The 20,444-nt window shown below is 47.1% G+C and overlaps 1 protein-coding gene across 2 annotated transcripts in view; it reads right to left on the bottom strand.

Annotated features, from left to right (window-relative positions):
- The window catches only part of AFAP1 (actin filament associated protein 1), a 228,393-nt gene extending 214,701 nt beyond the window's left edge, over positions 1–13,692 (bottom strand). For both annotated transcript variants that reach the window (XM_089691578.1, XM_089691579.1), the window contains exon 1: positions 13,479–13,692. In XM_089691578.1, coding sequence (XP_089547704.1) covers positions 13,479–13,497 — 19 coding nt within the window. In that variant the 5' untranslated portion in view covers positions 13,498–13,692. The remainder of the gene's footprint in view (positions 1–13,478) is intronic.
- Positions 13,693–20,444: the final 6,752 nt, after the last annotated feature.

Raw genomic sequence — 20,444 nt, 5'->3', positions numbered from 1 at the left:
TGGTGAAAGGGATCCATGCAAGATGCCTCACGTTTAGGGTTACCATCTGTCTGATATTTTACTGGCCTGGTCAGTAAATGGCACTGAATGCCAATGTTCTTTTTAGGATTTGTTTTGGCAAAAAAGGGAACTTTACTCACAATGCAAATAACAGAGAACATATCTGGGCAGCTCAGTGGCTTAAGCCGACGATACATGGATCAAAATTCGGCCGGTTAAGCAGGGACTGGCTGAATTTCGATCCATATATGGACACCTTGGTTGTACAGAAGTCGATCAACTTTTTCCTGATCAATCAGTGCCACTGGTTATAGCTGTCAGCACAGATCATTGTGTTCTGAGGGCACAGATCAATGTGTTCTTCCCCGCTGAACAGAACACAATAGCACAGCGGGAGCGGTTCATTCGGGTCATTTTTTTTTTTGGTTCAACCAGCTTGTGTATAAAAAAATGACCTGAATGAAATGCTCCCGCTGTGCAGGGAGACATCCCCGCCCTCAGAACACACTGATCACTGCTGCCAGCACTAGTAGATTAGTGTATGGGCTATCTTAGTGTTTAGCATTTCTGCCCTTGCAACAGAGCATTTACCTGAGTATTTTGTAACCTGGCCCTGGGGCCGAATGTCGCCTTTTGCTTCCCTTATCTGGTCCTTGGAGCACTATTCCTCCCACTCATAAGACACACTATAACTGATACCAACAATGGGGCACCATTTCTCCCACTGACACAAAGAAAGGGGCAATGTTCCTCCCACTGATACCAATGATGGGGCGCTATACCTCCACCCAATACCAAATGGCAATGTTTACTCCCATTGATGTCAGGAAATGTTCCACTCCAGATGGCCACAGTCTGGCTCTCCTAAAGTCTGAAGCACAATACTGGTCCTTTGTTTAGAAAGTTTGGAGACCCCTGCTTAAGTCATAGTGTGAGGCTATATTTTGCTACCTGATAAAAGATGATAAACTCATAATAATAATAATAATAATAATAATAATAATAATAATACACCAAATTAAAAAGAACATTGAAAAATATATGTTTTGTAATGAAACACCTTTCAGGCCTGTCCATTGAGTCCAGTCTAGAAGCCCAAGAACCACCGGCATAAAGGCTTCTTGGTTGTAGGGTCCTGATTATACTAAAGCTGGCCATACACTAGTAGATTTTCAAATGAACGTTAGTGTAAAAATTCTCAGTATACTCCATGACTTGACAAATGTCGTTCAAATGTATTTCAAAATATTGTTGTTGTTTTTTTTTTTAAATCCATCCTGCTCCTTTGAATTTTCTCAACATTGCAGTCATAAATGGCCATCGATTTGACCCCACTAACGATTAGAAAATCAAAAGAATGTTAGTAAAACAAAAAAATTTCAAATAAATAATTCTACCAGTACAAGTTCAGCTTTGCAGAGGGCAGTCACAAGTGCCCAGACTCTATAATATTCTTCATTGAACAAACAAACTGCACCAGGAAGGATCCTGTGTTGTTTTAGCAGTGCACATTTCTGGATTAAGATGCTTATCATGCCTTGCAGACAGCCGTAATAACACTCCTCATTGTTCCTCAGTCCCAGGCTTGCCTTTAGGCAGGTGATTTCTCCTCTGGGTTGAAGGTTAAACTCTTTTCATTGCCATTCCATCCCAAACCACCCTCCTATCATCGAATTACCGAAACTAAAGCCTTCAACATCTAGGAGTGCATTGACAGGACCAGAGAGACACACAATGATTTCAAGTATACTCCACATCTATGCTCAAAAAGGGTGCAGATATTTTGTCAGCTGGGCCAAAAGAACAGAGGCCTAGTGACACCTCCTTGGCCCGAAACCAGTTTCTATAGATTTGATTGACTTGTAAAATAAATGAATAGAATCATGGTGGCTAAAGTGGATGACATTCTGGCCTGCTGAACTGAGGGTCTTAGGTTCAAACCAGGTCACCATCTGTATACTGGTCAACTTCTGCATGTAATTCAAAAGGAGCTACCAAAGTCTTTAAAATCAAGATGATATGTTAATGGGAACTTGTAAGGGCAAAAATAAAGACGTTGTCATTCCCAATGATGTTGTAGGTGACCTCCACCAAATATGCACATTGTGAGTCCCAACTTTACCATAGGCCTGCCTTTCTCACCTTTTTTACCCCAGAGGAACCCTTGTAAAAAATGTTAGATCACTGGGATTTACTTCTAAAATTAGTTCATTACAGTTGCAGTCAATGCCACCCAAAAGCTGACCAAAGATGGTTCGAATCCCAGCAGGTTCAACAGAATTCGAACCATCTATGGGCAGGTTGATTGTACCCAAGTCATTTGTTGTACAACTTTGGTACAACCAGCATATCAGATTTTTTATGTGATTATTGCTAGCAGCTATTATAGTTGCTAGCATTAATCACTGTGTTCTCCCGGCAAGGACGGTTCCCCCCCACTGGGAGAACACAATAGCCCCACGGGAGTGATTTTTACATCAACAGTGACTGTGTTGATGTGGGAATCAAGTGATTTTCTTGCAGGAAAGAAAAATCGTATCAAGTATGGCCTGCTTTACAAACAGCTAAATAAAATTGGTGTCATGCTGCTGTATATGCCAAGTGGTGTTACCCTAGGTCAGTGTTTCTCAACTCCAGTCCTCATGGACCCCCAACAGGTCATGTTTTCAGGATTTCCCTCAGATGAAACAGCTGTGGTAATTACTAAGGCAGTGAAACTGATCAAATCACCTGTGCAAAATAATGGAAATCCTGAAAACATGACCTGTTGGGGGTCCATGAGGACTGGAGTTGAGAAACACTGCCCTAGGTTCACATCTATGCGGCCGTGCGGGCCACGTTTTGCATGGCCAAGAGAGTCCATTCATTTGAATGGACTCCTGTGCCCATGACACGCAGGGAAGAAGTCCCTGCACTACTATGGAAAACGCAGCCCGCACGGGAACCGCGGTTCCCAGTACGGTTGCGTTTTCCAGTGCGGGTGGCGTGCCATTAGAATTAATGGCACCAGCCCACGGGTCCGCATTTGTCTCTGCGGGTGGTGCGGTTGCACGGATTTTCGTGCGGATCCACAGCGGCACCACCCGCACAGATGTGAACCAGGGGTGAGACCCGAACTATGGAGCCAACATCAGATTGGAGGTCAATCAGCCATAGCTCAGGAAACCCCTAGCAATTTTCTGGAGGAACTCCAGGTTTTCATGGAACCCTTGTTGAGAATGGCTTCCATAGGCATACTTGTTCTAGGCCCGTCATTCGATAAGCAATGAAACAAGTATGACAATGACAGCCCCAAGGCTCAAACCTTTAGAAAGTCAGTGGATGAGGATGACAGACTTAGAGTTCACACCTTTGGTGACCTGATTGGAAGTAACCAATGAGGTAAATAAAAAAAAAATCTCCTCACCGCCTGTTTTAGCCCCTAAAAACCCACACCACTGTGCTACAACTTGCATTGTGCGTGGCTGCGATGCAGTCCCATTCAGATAAATAGGTCCTGATGGGTAGTGCAACTGCATGCCTTGTGCATGGTTGCAGTGTGGCCCTCTTCAGATGAATGTCTTGTTGGGTAGTGCAATGAGCAGTATCATTTTTGACGTGTGTACACCCTCATTTACTGCCTTTGAAGCTTAAGGGTGAGTGGTTGGGGGGGGAATCAAAACTCAACTCAACCACATGTTTTTGGCATGGGTACACCCCCATCTACAAGCACAAACAAAGCCTAAAACTGTTGCAACATTTTAATGCCATTTTAAAAGGACCACACCACCAGGAAAGTGTTGCAAATGTTTTATTGAATTCTCCCCACTATGTCCTGACCAGATCTCACTGGGATAACAGAAGAATGCACCAAGGGGGTGAAAAAAAACATTTTGGCGTCATTCACAATCATCTTCGATCATGATGAAAAATCTTCATCCAATTAAGTTCTTTTTACTTCATCCCAGAGAAAAGTGAATAATGAATTCCCTGTGACTGAAGCAAAATAGTACATCTCCGGAGGGCTCAGATGTGTAGTGATCGTTTAATTGGACAATAAGAGTAGAAATTAATGAGAAATCATTCTGTATATGGCCAATGCAATGCTCTGTGGAGTATGCTGCCAATGTATGAATAGCAGGTACTAAATAAATAATAGAACCAACAAATAGAAGACATAATAATGCCATAAAACAACAATGTGCATATAAACAAATACTCACAATGAAATATTCAGCAGACACCATTACACCCCAGGCAGTAGTAGGCCTTGGGTACAAAAGGGGATGTTGTGATTTCGCTCAGTCAATCCTCCCTGTTGGATATCATGGACTTTTATTGTCCTGTAGACAATCACAGACTGAACACTGGTGAGCAGACCCCAAGGGATGACATATGTTAGTGTGGAAATAATGGTCCATCCTATATTACCATATGGATTAGCCCATGAATTAGTTATTCAATGCTAATGGCCAGAGAAACCTAATAATCATATATATACCGTATATATATATATTTTTTATTTTTTTGCTGAGTTTGCATAATTTTTAATGCCATCTGAAAATCTGGATTTCTCTCTCATCCCCTGCAGACCTTTGTACTGTATTAATACACACCAGCTGGCAAGGTGCACTGAAATTCATTCACAATGCTAACTCAGCACACGAGGTGCAAATCATTATAAAAGAGGGTCTAAATGAATGATCTGCATTAACACATATTGCCGCATATAATATAGCCCCCGAACAAGTGTGCAGTTAAACCACTGCAATGGACGAGACAGATTTAAAGGGGCCCTTGAAGAGACCGTGTTACCAGACCATTCAGTTCAACAACGTAAGATTAGATTAATGGCCTGTAACAGTTTCCCTTGTGTAGACATCCAAAAGCCCTGAGACTGCCGCTGGGCGCTACCATTTTGGATGTGATGTCAGCAGCCCCTCAAGTGACACTCTATATCAGGGGTTCAAACTCAATTTCATTGTGGGCCGCATTAGAATTATGGTTGCCCTCCAAGGGCCAGTTGTATCTGCAAGACTAGATGTCCAGAGCACCCCCCCTTTCATCAGATGTTAAGAGCCCCTCCACCATCAGAAGTCAAGAGTCCACCCACCATCTATTACATCACAGCGTGCACCCTCCTTATCTTGTGCCAGGAAGACTCTGGGGGCGGAGCTAGGAAACAGAAAGTGCAGGGTCTGGAGGAGGGCCAAAGGAGGGCTGGAGTCAGCTGCCGGAGTCTACTGAATGCTGAGACCAGGGGAGCTGGAAATGAGAAGGGTGCTGCGACTGCACAGAGAAGTGTAGGATCTGTAGGAGGAGTTGTGTCCTCCTCTCTGCTGCTGCCGCCTGCTGAAATGAGGGGCAGAGATGAGCCTTTGCACGGCTGCATGAAGAAGCACAGGATCTGGCGGAGTTCTGTCCTCCTCTCTGCTGCCGCCTGCTGAAATGAGGGGCAGAGATGAGCCTTTGCACGGCTGCACGAAGAAGCACAGGATCTGGCGGAGTTCTGTCCTCCTCTCTGCTGCTGCTGCCTGCTGAAATGGGGGGCAGAGATGAGCCTTTGCACAGCTGCACGAAGAAGCACAGGATCTGGTGGAGTTCCGTCCTCCTCTCTGCTGCCGCCTGCTGAAATGGGGGGCAGAGATGAGCCTTTGCACAGCTGCACGAAGAAGCACAGGATCTGGCGGAGTTCTGTCGTCCTCTCTGCTGCCGACTGCTGAGAAAAGGTGGGAGCGGAGACGGGAGCTACAGCTGCAGGAGAGGTGCAAGGGCCCCATTAAATGGCCAAGTGAGCCGGATTTGGCCAGCAGGCTTTGTGTTTGACACATGTATTCCCCTTTCCTGCTCCCCAGTAGGGAAGGGAAGAGCAGAGGAGCTGGGCCAGCACAGACAGTAATTAGACACTCCCACAAGAGTCAAGGACTATAATAAGTAAGATGTGGGTAGCCAGACACATTTCAAGCCAATTAAAAATCAATTACGAAAAGGAAAAATGGTGAGAAGTATTTATAATACTTGATTTTCTGTGCTTTTAAAGCTTGGTCATAGATGGATCAGCAGGGGCCAGCCAAATATTACTCCATTTATGGCCATTCCCTTTCGAAAGAAGTCAGCTGAGGAGCTGATCAGTGTATTGTGATAATGGAGAGTCCCCACTGTCAGAATACAATAACAGCCATGAGGATTCCCCCATCCGCCTTGGTTATGTGGATGGAAGAATCTGATCATTTTTTTTCCCGAACAGCCACCAAGCTGGTCAAAAAAAACAATCCTCGTATAGCCAGCTGTACCTGCAATTCTCTAAATTGGTGACAGGGTCTCTTTAAGGGAGATGGCTGTGAATATATACAATGCTATATATGTCTATGATGGTGTTCCACAGATCAGAGTAACAATGGCGGCTGAGGGCTGTGCACAGGAGGGTCCTAGCTAGCATCTAGGCCTCATTCACATATGCGCAGAGCTCCACACACCGCCAGGAATCTGGGTATTTGTGTGGCTGGGAGTCCCAGCTCTTTGTATTCTGCACTGGTCAGCAGTCTGTACATCTCAATGACAAGCGGACAGACACTGCGGTTGTACGCAAGTAACCGCACATCCCAGCAGTTAGGAACCGATGATTGGTCCTGGTGGTTAGGAAGAGAGGAACGGCCCTCGACGCAGATTGTCTGCTTCAAGGACTTCTCATCTGTCCCTAATGGGCAGCACAGTGGCTAAATGGTTAGCACTTCCACCTGGCAGTACTAGGGTTGTTGGTTCGAATCCCATCCACGGCACCACCTGCCTGGAGTTTGCATGTTCTCCCTGTGCCTGTGTGGGTACTCCTCCGGTTTCCTCCCACACTCCAAAGACATGCTGGTAGGTTAATCGGCTCCTGTCTAAATTGGCCCTTATATGTGTATGTATGAATGTGAGTTAGGGACCTTAGATTGTACGCCCCTTGAGGGTTAGGGACTGATGTAAATGTACAATATATATGTAAAGTGCTAAGTAAATTGACAGCGCTATATAAGTACTTGGAATAAATAATCGCTCAGTTTTTGCACTTACAGGCATACAGCTGTAATGTCTTTCAGCCTTTCAGTGAGGCATCTGACTGCGGCTGAACGCGAATACCTGTGACTCCTGGCGGCACAAATCCGCAGATCCCTGGCACAGGGGCGGACTGACCATTTGGAAACTCAGGCACTGCCCGATGGCCCGGGGTCAATAGGTGGCCCCATGAGTTTGAGCAAGGACACAGGGGCCCCATGATCCCCTATTGCCCGGGGGCCCCATGAGTTGTCAGTCCGCCCCTGCCCTGGCCGTGTATGGCCCTCTGTGGCCATATGATGAGGCCCAAACTGGAGGTGACACGAGAACTGCAGCTTGTCATTGGTGTTGTCACCCTGTGTCTGGTAATCACAATAATGAATTGTGAGATTGGTAATGTTTTGGTCGCGAAGCCTTCACATGAATACATTTCAATTGAGGATTTAGCTTTTGGCTGAATTTCCACAATAAATCGTACTGCTTGTGTTCCCAGAAAGGAACCCTGCCATGGCCTTTCCTGTGACTCCACACAAAACAAAGATGGCCGCCCAGACTAAATAACCGTTGTACAGCGCAGTGTTCAGCGGAGAATACTAATGACCAGAAATATCACTCCAGCAGGATAAAGCACTTCATTAAACGGCAACAAGCTTCTCGGCGCACAGCGACCAGCGTCCATGTAATGGAAGAAATGAAATGAGAGGTAAAACGCAGAGGCTGCTAATGACATTACACACCACATATCGGGTTAACCGCTTGGCTGCCAGACCTCTGCAGGACACGGCTTGGCGGCAGCGCGCCATCACACCATTCATTCACTTGCTCTTTTCTGGTTTGAAAACGAAGAGAAAATTCCCAAAGGGAGAAATTGAAATACGTCTTAGTGAGCTAAGCCCGGGCCTCCACCAATCAGAGGGGACGGCCGCGTCCTGGCTCAGCGTTCACAGGAAATAGGAACGTTACAGTGTGAGAGCAACCCAACCGCTCACAGAGCTGACTGTGGCAGGGAGCCGGGGACGGGGCGGCACGCCGGGTGTCCAGGACAGGGGGGACATAATTAGCTGCAGGCTTGTGTACGGAATCTTACATTTACTTAAAGGAGCAGTCCTTGTTCTTGGAGAGAAGACGTCAGAGTATTATGATTGTACATCTACAGCCACATGCAGGAGAAATGAGAACGCATTAAGGTCGCATTCACACCCACGCGCTCAACTAAACGCCGCATCTGGACGCAACGGCACTCTGCGTACAAACTGAATCATTAGCCGAGTCCAGTTTGCATTCGGGCAGAACCGCCAACCCTGGGCACAAACCGTCTGCACCCAGAGCCCCTTATCGCATGTAACCGCTCGCAGCAGTGGCACCCGCCATTATTATTATTATTTATTTTTACACAGAACAAATCTGGACGCGGCTGTTTGAATGGCGATAGCTTCTCTGCCGACAAGAGCCGCAGAACCTGGCAGGAGCACACCTATCTGAGTTAGGTTTCCCAGGTCATGTTTTCCTGTTTAATTGTACATTTACAGGTGCTTCCCTGCGTTTAGGTGCATTCAGCTTCCCTGCGTTCACCTGGCATGCATTTAGATTATAAATCTGGACACAGATTTGTCATTTCTCTAAACGCAGCCAAGCTGATTGCACCTAGACGCAGGGAAGCCCCATGCAGGGCCTGTTTATATTGCAGCTATCCCTGCGTTCAGTTCCACATGTTTACATGCATCTGCAGGGCGTTTTATAGAATTTTTTTTTTTTCCCAAAAAAATCTAGTATGCAGTCTTTTTTCCCCTTGTGTTTCTGTGCATTCCGTTGTATTTACACCTGTCTATGCTCATTCCACTGCAAAAAAAAATCATGCAGCGTATTTTTTTTTTTTAAAGCAATTAAACTGAATGGAATGTGACAGAGGAGGGGGTTAGAAAATGTTGATTTTACTCCATGTATTTAAGAAGATGCTCCGGACGCATCTGGTGTAAATAATCCTTTATATCAGTGGTCTCCAATCTGGTCTGTGGGCCAGATGTGGCCCTTTGCTTGCCTGTAGGAGGCACTATTCCTCCCACTGACACCAACAATGGGGCACTATTCCTCCCACTGACACCGACCATGGGGCACTATTCCTCCCACTGACACCGACGATGGGGCACTATTCCTCCCACTGACACCAACAATGGGGCACTATTCCTCCCACTGACACCGACCATGGGGCACTATTCCTCCCACTGACACCGACGATGGGGCACTATTCCTCCCACTGACACCGACGATGGGGCACTATTCCTCCCACTGACACCGACGATGGGGCACTATTCTTCCACTGACACCGACGATGGGGCACTATTCCTCCCACGGACACCGACGATGGGGAACTATTCCTCCCACTGACACCGACGATGGGGCACTATTCCTCCCACGGACACCGACGATGGGGAACTATTCCTCCCACTGACACCGACGATGGGGCACTATTCCTCCCACTGACACCGACGATGGGGCACTATTCCTCCCACTGACCCAGACAATGGGGCAGTATTCCTCCCACTGACACCAACAATGGGGCACTATTCCTCCCACTGACACCAACAATGGGGCACTATTCCTCCCACTGACACCAACAATGGGGCACTATTCCTCCCACTGACACCAATGATGAGGCACTATTCCTCCCACTGACACCAACAATGGGGCACTATTCCTCCCACTGACACCAATGATGAGGCACTATTCCTCCCACTGACACCAATGATGAGGCACTATTCCTCCCACTGACACCAATGATGGGGCACTATTCCTCCCACTGACACCAATGATGGGGCACTATTCCTCCCACTGACACCAATGATGGGGCACTATTCCTCCCACTGACACCAATGATGAGGCACTATTCCTCCCACTGACACCAATGATAAGGCACTATTCCTTCCACTGACACCAACAATGGGGCACTATTCCTCCCACTGACACCAACGATGGGGCACTATTCCTCCCACTGACACCAATGATAGGGCACTATTCCTCCCACTGACACCAATGATGAGGCACTATTCCTCTCACTGACACTAACAATGGGGCACTGTTCCTCCCACTGACACCAACAATGGGGCACTATTCCTCCCACTGACACCAACAATGGGGCAGTATTCCTCCCACTGACACCAACAATGGGGCACTATTCTCCTCCTAATGATCACGCCATTTATTTTTTTCTTCCACTCCCACTGGCCACCAAGCCTGAAGTACTGATCACTCCCACTGATGCCAGGTCATTTTCTATACCCCCTGGTCACAGTCTGGCCCCCCTAAAGTCTGAAGGAGAGTACACTGACACCTTGCTTAGAAAGTTTTAAGACCCCTGCTTTATACCACTGAAAATCATTTGGTGCATGAAACCCACATTCTGTGTGCGTTTTCCACACTGCATTCAAAACGCACTGCAGCTGCGATCTGCAGTGGGTGTCATGGTTAAGGCTCCATTCACACCAATGCGTTTTTTAGTGCTTTTTGCAGAAACTAACTTCAGCTGCTTTAACTTGGCTTCCCATGGAACATGTTCACATCGATGCTTTTTTGAGCTGCTGCATTTTTGGAAAGGGTCAGGGACTTTTTTAAAAGCAGCGTTTTTGCTACAATAGAGTTCCATGGAGACGCTCCTGAAATGCACGGTAGTGCGGCTTTGCCGCGTTTTGTGTTCTGTATTTTTATTCTGCCCAGCAACAAAAAAAATTCCATGTTAAAAAAAAAAACTGAACAAAATGCAGTAAAACGCATGTAGAAAAATGCAAAACAAACTGCAAAAAGCCCTGGAGAAGCATCAAACGCAAAATGCATGTATGTGAACCCAGCCTAACAGAAGTACTATGAGACATGGTTGCAGTGTGTGTGGTTTTTTTGTAAAGCAGTGCATGCGCTAGTTCTGGTGCAGTCCAGTGTGATTCACCCCGTTCAAAAACAGCACCGCATGTGAATCGCACAGCAACACACACTACATTCCTGCAGGAACTGGCCCTTTATGTATACATTTAGAAATGTATCCTAGATTGTAAGCTCCAAGGATCAGGCCCTCCTATCCCTCTTTTATTGACTGTATTGTTGCTGTATTGTCTCCCGTTATATTGTAAAGCGCTGAGCAAACTGTTGGTGCCAAAAATCCTGTATAATAATAATAATAATAAATGTCCTATGAACGCATGTATGTCTCTGCCAAAGTGAATGAAGTCTACTGGATGACCCACAAAACGATTGTTTTCTATACGAAGCATCCTGCGACTTTCTAGGACATCAGTGATTGTATGGGCAGCTTAACCAGGGATTGCTGTGAACTCTACAATCGTCACCAACACGAGGGACGGTGACAACGTATGACACCACCTGCTGAAAATCACATCTGAATACGCCTTGAAGAACACAGGTGGGAGCACAGGATCTACTCTGAGCACAGGACAAAATATTGTGTGTACAATCTGTACAGGTATACATCCGGGGGACAATGTTTACTAACAACCAACAAAATCTGCAGAACACATGGGGGGGGAATAGAGCTCTCATTGGATGGAACGCTCACAATGTATCACAATGTATCAATCTGTAATGAATGCAGAGCACACATGTACCTGGAGGATCTGATCTCTGATCGTTGTCTGTTCTGTACAATCATCACTATCTCTACTTTCCTGCGATTGTATTTTCCATCCAGACCAATCAGAATCATTTTCAGAAAATCAATCGATCAGAACAGATGGATAACACAGTACAAATGTCTTATGTTCTGATTCTGTAGAATCACCTGATCAGATCCTCACATGTATGGCCTCCATTAGACTACATTCACACGTTATTTCTGGGGGGGGGGGGGGGTTGCGGTAACACGCGTGTGTTGGTGTGTGCGCTTTTCCCACAATGATGTGTGCCGCAACAGGCTGTCCATTCACAAGGAAAGGGTTGGCAATGCAGCTGACTGTCCCTGACACCAGAGCGCCATCTCTCCTGACAGCACACCGCCCTCCAATGTACTTCTACCCCCGAGGTGTATACAGTGTGCAGGGATGGCATTCAGCGTCACACCCCCAACAGGTGACAACGTGCGCTACATCAATGCCATGCCCATCACACAGACACCAGCCGTGTGCGTCATGACGTGTTCTCACAGCAGTCCCTCTGACATCTGCCGTGGCTGCATCCTCTACATATACATATACAGGGGGGGGGTCATTACATCCACCCTGACCTCCCTGAATGATATCACATCCCAGGATCAGTCCCTTACAGGGACTAATGTTGGACCATCCTGGGACTACCCTGAAAACAATACCAGGACTATGCTAACACCACACCTGGGAATAACACTGGGGCTATGCTGGAACTGTCCTGGGACATCCTGGGATTGACTAGGACCATCATAGGACTATGCTAGGACTATACTGGGACAATGTTAGAACTATACTGGGCATAATGTTAGGACTATACTGGGAACTTGCTGGGACTATAATAGGACAATGCTAGGACTATACGAAGACCTTGCTGGGACTATAATAGGACAATGCTAGGACTATACTAAGACCTTGCTGGGACTATAATGGGACAATGCTAAGACTATACTAGGACCTTGCTGGGACTATAATGGGACAATGCTAAGACTATAGTAGGAACTTGCTGGGACTATAAAATGACAATGCTAGGACTATACTAGGACCTTTTTGGGACTATAATGGGACAATGCTAGGACTATACTGAGATATTACTGGGACTATAATGGGACAATGCTAGGACTATACTGGGATATTGCTGGGACTAAAGTGGGACAATACTAGGACAATACAGGGATGATGCTAGGACTATAATGGGACAAAAAGGGACTATGCAGGGACAATACAGGGACTATACTAGGACTATAATGGGACAATAGAGGGGCTATACTGGGACAATACAAGGACTATGCTAGGACTAAAATGGGACAATAAAGGGGCTATGCTGGGACTATATTGGGACAATACAGGGACTATAATGGGACAGTACATGGACTATACAGGGACTATGTTGGGACTATAATGGGACAATACAGCGACCATACTGGGATAATACAGGGACTATACTGTAACTATAATGGGACAATACAGGGACTATGTTGGGACTATACTGGGACAATACAGGGACTATACTGTAACTATAATGGGAGAATACAGGGACTATACTGTAACTATAATGGGACAATACAGGGACCATACTGGGACAATACAGGGACTATAATAGGACAATACAGGGACCATACTGGGACAATACAGGGACCATACTGGGACAATACAGGGACCATACTGGCATAATGCTGGGACTCTGCTGTAATCAGGACAGTCCTGTCCATCCGGGATTCTATCAGCAGCGATGGACCCCCCGATGAATGTTGTCCCCCCGGGGTGATGGTCGGACGATGATCGGGTACACAGCGATCACACATCGGGATATCCTCTTACCTCGGCAGTACTTCAGCATGATTGCTCCGTTACATCCAGCCGTCCGCCCGGGGAAGAGAGAGGAGGAGGTCCCGGGGAGGAGAGGGGTCCCGGTGATCAGAGGGGGTCCCGGTCCCGGAGCCGATCACAAACCCGCAGATCCGGAGAGCCGAGCGACAGCTGCGAGATCCCAACCCAGCGATACTGGACATAGAGGCGGCATGTCCCACTACGGGCCGGACTGACACCCCGAGCGGCCAATCACAGCCCGGCACAGCCAAGAGGCGGGTCCTCAGGAACAAAGAGGAGACAGAGGCTGACTGTCAGAGAGTGCTGTGTGTGTATACAAACAAAGGGATCTGATCCCTGACATCTATCACCCCCATCCCTGATCCCTGACAGCCATCACCTCCATCCCTGATCCCTGACAGCCATCACCCCGTCCCTGATCCCTGACATCCATCACCCGATCCTTGATCCCTGACAGCCATCACTCCGTCCCTGATCCCTGACAGCCATCACCCCGTCCCTGATCCCTGACAGCCATCACGCCGTCCCTGATCCCTGACATCCATCACCCCCATCCCTGATCCCTGACAGCCATCACCCCGTCCCTGATCCCTGACAGCCATCACCCCCATCCCTGATCCCTGACATCCATTACCCCCATCCCTGATCCCTGACAGCCCTCACCCCACCAAGGATAGGGGTGATGGATGTCAGGGATCAGGGATGGGGGTGATGGATTTCAGGGATTAGGGATGGGGTGATGGATGTCAGGGATGGGGTGATGGATATCAGGGATGGGGGTGAAGGCTGTCAGGGATGGGGGTGATATATGTCAGTGATCAGGAATGGGGTGATGGATGTCAGGGATCGGGGATGGGGTGATAGATGTCAGGGATCAGGGATGGGGTGATGGATATCAGGGATGGGGGTGATGAATGTCATGGATGGGGTGATGGATATCAGGGATTGGGGTGATGGATGTCAGGGATAAGGGATGCTGTGATGGTTGTCAGGGATGGGGTGGTGGATGTCAGGGATTGGGGTGATGGATGTCAGGGATAAAGGATGGGGTGATGGATGTCAGGGATTGGGGTGATGGATGTCAGGGATAAAGGATGGGGTGATGGATGTCAGGGATGGGGGTGATGGATGTCAGGGATAAAGGATGGGGTGATGGATGTCAGGGATGGGGTGATGGATATCAGGGATAAAGGATAGGGTGATGGATGTCAGGGATGGGGGTGATGGATATCAGGGATGGGGTGATGGATATCAGGGATGGGGGTGATGGATGTCAGGGATAAGGGATGGGGTGATGGATGTCAGGGATGGGGTGATGGATGTCAGGGATGGGGGTGATGGATGTCAGGGATGGAGGTGATGGATGTCAGGGATGGGGTGATGGATGTCAGGGATCAGGGATGGGGGTGATGGATGTCAGGGATGGGGGTGATATATGTCAGTGATCAGGGATGGGGTGATGGCTGTCAGGGATCAGGGATGGGGTGATGGCTGTCAAGGATCAGGGATAGGGGTGATGGCTGTCAGGGATGGGGGCGATGGCTGTCAGGGATCAGGGATGGGGGTGATGGATGTCAAGGATCAGGTGATGGAATTCAGGAATGGGGGTGATGGATGTCAGGGATAAGGGATGGGGGTGATGCATATCAGGGATGGGGGTTACGGATGTCAGGGATAAGGGATGGGGTGATGGATGTCAGGGATCAGGGATGGGGGTTATGGATCTCAGGGATAAGGGATGGGGTGATGGATGTCAGGGATCAGGTGATGGCTGTCAGGGATGGGGGTGATGGATGTAAGGGATGGGGGTGATGGATGTAAGGGATGGGGGTGATGGATGTAAGGGATGGGGTGATGGATGTCAGGGATGGGGTGATGGATGTCAGGGATCAGGGATGGGGGTGATGGATGTAAGGGATGGGGGTGATGGATGTAAGGGATAAGGGATGGGGGTGATGGATGTAAGGGATGGGGGTGATGGATGTAAGGGATGGGGGTGATGGATGTCAGGGATGGGGTGATGGATGTCAGGGATGGGGTGATGGATGTCAGGGATGGGGTGATGGATGTCAGGGATAAGGGATGGGTTGATGGATGTCCGGAATCAGGGATGGGGTGATGGCTGTCAGGGATCAGAGATGGGGGTGATGGATGCCAGGGATAAGGGATGGGGTGATGGATGTCAGAGATCAGCGATGGGGGTGATGGGTGCCAGGGATCAGGGATCCCTGATATCCATCAACCCATTCCTGATATCCATCACCCCCATCCCTGACAGCCATCACCCCTATCCCTGATCCCTGACACCCATCACCCCATCCCTGATCCCTGACAGCCATCACCCCCATCCCTGATTCCTGACATCCTTCACCCCATCCCTGACATCCATCATCCCCATCCCTTATCCCTGACAGCCATCACCCATATCCCTGACATCCATCACCCCAGATCACTGCCAGCCATCACCCCCATCCCTGATCCCTGACATCCATCACCCTCATACCTAATCCCTGACACCCATCACCCCCATCCCTGATCCCTGACATCCATCACCCCATGCCTTATCCTTGACATCCATCACCCCTATCCCTGATCTCTGGCATCCATCACTCCTATCCCTGACATCCATCACCCTGATCCCTGATAGCCAACACCAGATCCCTGATCCCTGACATCCATCACCCCCATTTCTGATCCCTGACATCCATCACCCCATCCCTTATCCTTGACATCCATCACCCCCATCCCTGACATCCATCACCCTTATCCCTGACATCCATCACCCCCATCCCTGACATCCATCAGCCCGATCATTGACATCCATCACCCCATCCCTTATCCTTGACATCCATCACCCCCATCTCTGATCCTTGACAGCCATCACCGCCAATCCTTGACATCCATCACCCCCATCTCTGGTCCTTGACAGCCCTCACTCCCATCCCTTATCCTTGACATCCATCACCCCCATCCCTGACATCCATCAACCCCATTCCTGATCCCTCACATCCATCACCCCATCCCTAATCCCTGACATCCCTCACCCCCATCCCTGATCCCTGACATCCATCAGCCCGATCCCTGACATCCATCACCCCATCCCTTATCCTTGACATCCATCACCCCCATCCCTGATTCCTGACATCCATCACCCCCATCTCTGATCCCTGACAGCCATCACCCCCATCCCTGACAGCCATCACCCCCATCCCTGATCCCTGACAGCCATCACCCCCATCCCTGATCCCTAACCTCTGATCTTTGTGATCTCTGATCCCTTCACCCTGATTCCTGTGAGATTTGATCCCCTGAGATCCCTGATCTTGGAAATGTCTGATCCTTGCACTCCCAGCCATATCTGTCACCTTCTACAATCCTCTCAGGATATTTGTGTCTGTGGAATCCCCCTAAAGCAATTTGTAGGTGTTTGGAGATATATTGGAGGAATTATAGAGCAACAACACTGCACCGGAACACCACAAACTGAAAACGCTATTTCATTTATTTTTATTATTTAAAGCAAACTCCCCCATCCATCCTTGTGTCCATGCTTTATTGTGTTGAGAATCAATTGGAACCCCCTTCCCCAGCATTTCTGGCTGTATTCATCTTGAGTAAAGGCAGGTGAATAAATTTAACATTCACTTCCTGCAATCCATCTGCCACCTGTCCAGCCCTTAGCTCAGGCATGCCGGCAGGAGGCTGTGCTTTGCTGAGAAAGTCCCCCCTTCTCTCCTCCACAGGAAAGAAAAAGAAATGTCCATGAGTACTCCTGGGATGTATGAGATTATTGTAGACTAGGCAGGAAGTGAAAAAATTAAAAATAAAAGTTTAAAACAAATATAGTAAACTTTCTATCTATTTTCTAATCTAATGCTAGCAGGATAAGGAATACAAATGGTTACAGCGGAACTACACTGCTACAACACTACAACTTCCCTTTGAAAAACACCCCCTAGCATTTCTGGACATCTTGATTAAGGGCAGATGATTCATGTAGCATTTACTTCCTGAAATCCATCTGCCCTTAGCTCAGGCTTGCAGACAGAAGGATGTGTCTATCTGAGAAAACTCCTCCTCCCCTCCTGGAGACTTGTGGGATGTATGACATTATTTGTCTAGGCCTAGGAACCAGGAAGTAACCGAAGATATGTAAAAATAAAAAGTTTAAAAGAAGTAAATCTAATATACTGTACCTTCCTATCTATTTACTAATGCTAGCAGCATACGGATTAAAAATAGTGAATATTGATTGAGAGGGTTGATCTAGATGAATTAGACATGGCTGTACGTGGTTATACACCAGGGGTAACGTAAAGCAGAGAACAAAACAAAATTGCCTGGAGTTCTGCCTGAACCATTCGCCCTCCAGAAGATTTACCCCCTTCATGACCAGGCCATTTTTTGCACTGCATTATTTTAATTGACAATTGCGCGGCCATGCAATGCTGTACCCAAATACAATTTATGTCATTTTGTTCCCACAAATAAAACTTTTTTTTGGTGCCATTTGATCGCCTGTGCATTTTTTATTTTTTGCGCTATAAACAAAAAAATACAGAAAAAAAACTATTTTTTCATTTCTGCTATAAATCTAAAATTTAGAAAATCAAATTTCTTTATAAATTTAGGCCAATATGTATTCTGCTACATATTTTTAGATTAAAAAAATCCCAATAAGTGTATATTGATTGTTTTGTGCAAACGTTATAGCATCTATATCTATACTTTATATAGTGGAATTACATTTTTTTTTAATACTATTAATGACGCACATCAGTGACTTATAGCAGGACTGCAATATTGCGGCGGACAATCGGACGCTAACTGACACTTAGTGGGAACCGGTGACACGAATACAGTGATCAGTGCTAAAAATATGCACTGACACTGTACTAATGACACTGGCTACAAAGGGGTTAAACATCTAGGGCGATCAAAGGGTATGTGCCTAGGTAGTGTTTTGGTGTAAATTGTGTGCTGCTTTTACTAAGGGAAGGGATGGATCTTATTCCCTGCTTTGCAGGGACACAAGATCCGTTACTTCCCCACTGTCAGAACAGAGTTCTGCCCTGTTTACATAGGCAGAGCTCCATTCTGTGTCTCTGCCTGACCATCAGCGGGTGCCTGCGGACATCTACTGCCCAGCAACCACAGATCATTTTCTGCTGTGAGTAATCACAGCCAAAGTGGCCCGTCGGCAGTGTGCGTGTGCGCCCCCTAGGCGGAAGTGCGGAATCACATATTTATGTAATGTTGCACAGGAGGCCTGCCCCATAGCAGTATATCCGCTATAGGGCGATAGTGATCTGAACTCACAGGCGGTATTTCACAAAATAATTACATGTATTTGAACTGCCCATATATAGTACCGATTTAATTGTTTAAAAACATTAAAGTAGAACTAAAGGCAAAAACATTTTTTTTCTTAGATAGAGTAAGAAAGGGTTATAACCCCTATCAGTTTTTTTTCTATCTGTGTCCCATAGAGGAGATTTCCATTCCCTTCCTGTACTACTGCTGAAACAGAAAGTGAGAGGAAATCTCTCCTTATTGGAAGATTTCCTGTTCTGGTGACAACTCAACATTTGAAAGTTTCGTACTCTTTCACTTTCAGTGATAGCAGTAAACAGAACAAATAGAGAGAGTAAATCAGTTTAAATGGGGCAATAAAAACCTGGCAGGGGTTCTAATCCTCACCACTCTATCCAAACCTAAAAAGAAGTTTAGACTCCAGTTATACTGTAACCCTTTCTTAGAAAAGAAAAATCAGCGGACAACATGAGGCGACCCATAGCACATACTCAGAGATCATCACTAAACTGAAATCAGGTTGTGATGAATGACGGTGACCACAACCTCTAATTCACACAGGACGTTGTCATGGGCTTGATAGTGTAATATTGCAGTGAGCCAGTCATTGCTTGGTTCCAGGTCTCCAGCTGGACATCTACACCCCTGAGAGACCAAGTGATACATAGACCAGCCTTTCTCAACCAGGGTGCCCAGGCACCCTGGGGTGCCTTGAGGTTTCTTCAGGGGTGCCTTGGCAAAACGTCTACAAATTGGCCAAAACTTGTATTCAAGCCAGCAGGCGGAACAAGCCTGCCTTTAATTACACAAAGCCACAGGATTTCATTGTGCACCATTACAACCTTCTAGCCACCGGCGTCCTGACAACCAATGACATCATCAGTTGATAAGGAGGATGTCAGCTGCCTGCACAGCATCCTAGTTTGCCCCTCCCCTGCCCCTCTCCATCAGTGCTGGGGTCACATTAGCTCAGTGATGGAGAACAACTGAGGGAGAGGAGAAACACTGGAATACTAGTCATTACCAGTGTGTGAAAGTGTATTTGCTTTGGAAAATTAAATCACCTCTAATGTTGGGTGTCCTACGTGTGTGGATGTTTCTGCATTATATAAAACTATTATAACAGTTTTTCATATTTTAGAATGGGGTGCCTCAAGACTGTCCAAAATTTTAAAGGGTGCCTTGACTGAAAAAAAGTTGAGAAATACTGACATAGACAGTGCAAGTGATACATAGTAAAAGTAACAAAGCAGTATTGATAAATAGAGGAAGTAGCAAAGAGTTCTGGAAATGATTTGAAGTCAGTGTCAGTGTGATCACCTCTCATAATGACCCCTGATAATGATTCATATGAAACACAGGGCCGGCTATTAAAGGGTCGGCTATAAACGTAATCATCCAGCAGTGTTTTCTTCTGGGAAATGCTGTACATTACTGGCTCCTCCGATCACAGATTGAGAAATCCTGACCTCACCCCCCCCCCCCCATGTCAGCTGCAGAGGCGTTCCATCTCCGAGGACAAGTTCACTGACACTAATTACATTACTGACACTGGGATTCATAGTGCCATTGTCCCTCCATATGTGCTGTGTAGTATGGCTTCATATGAGCTGCACCCTCATCCTTCACACTGGCACACTTACA

Source organism: Staurois parvus, unplaced genomic scaffold (assembly GCF_062004578.1).
Source record: "Staurois parvus isolate SC_StPar_1 unplaced genomic scaffold, SC_StPar_1.0 ptg000564l, whole genome shotgun sequence".
Lineage (NCBI taxonomy): Eukaryota > Metazoa > Chordata > Amphibia > Anura > Ranidae > Staurois > Staurois parvus.
Note: the sequence above shows the minus strand (reverse complement) of the source record. Positions and strands in the feature narration are given on the sequence as shown.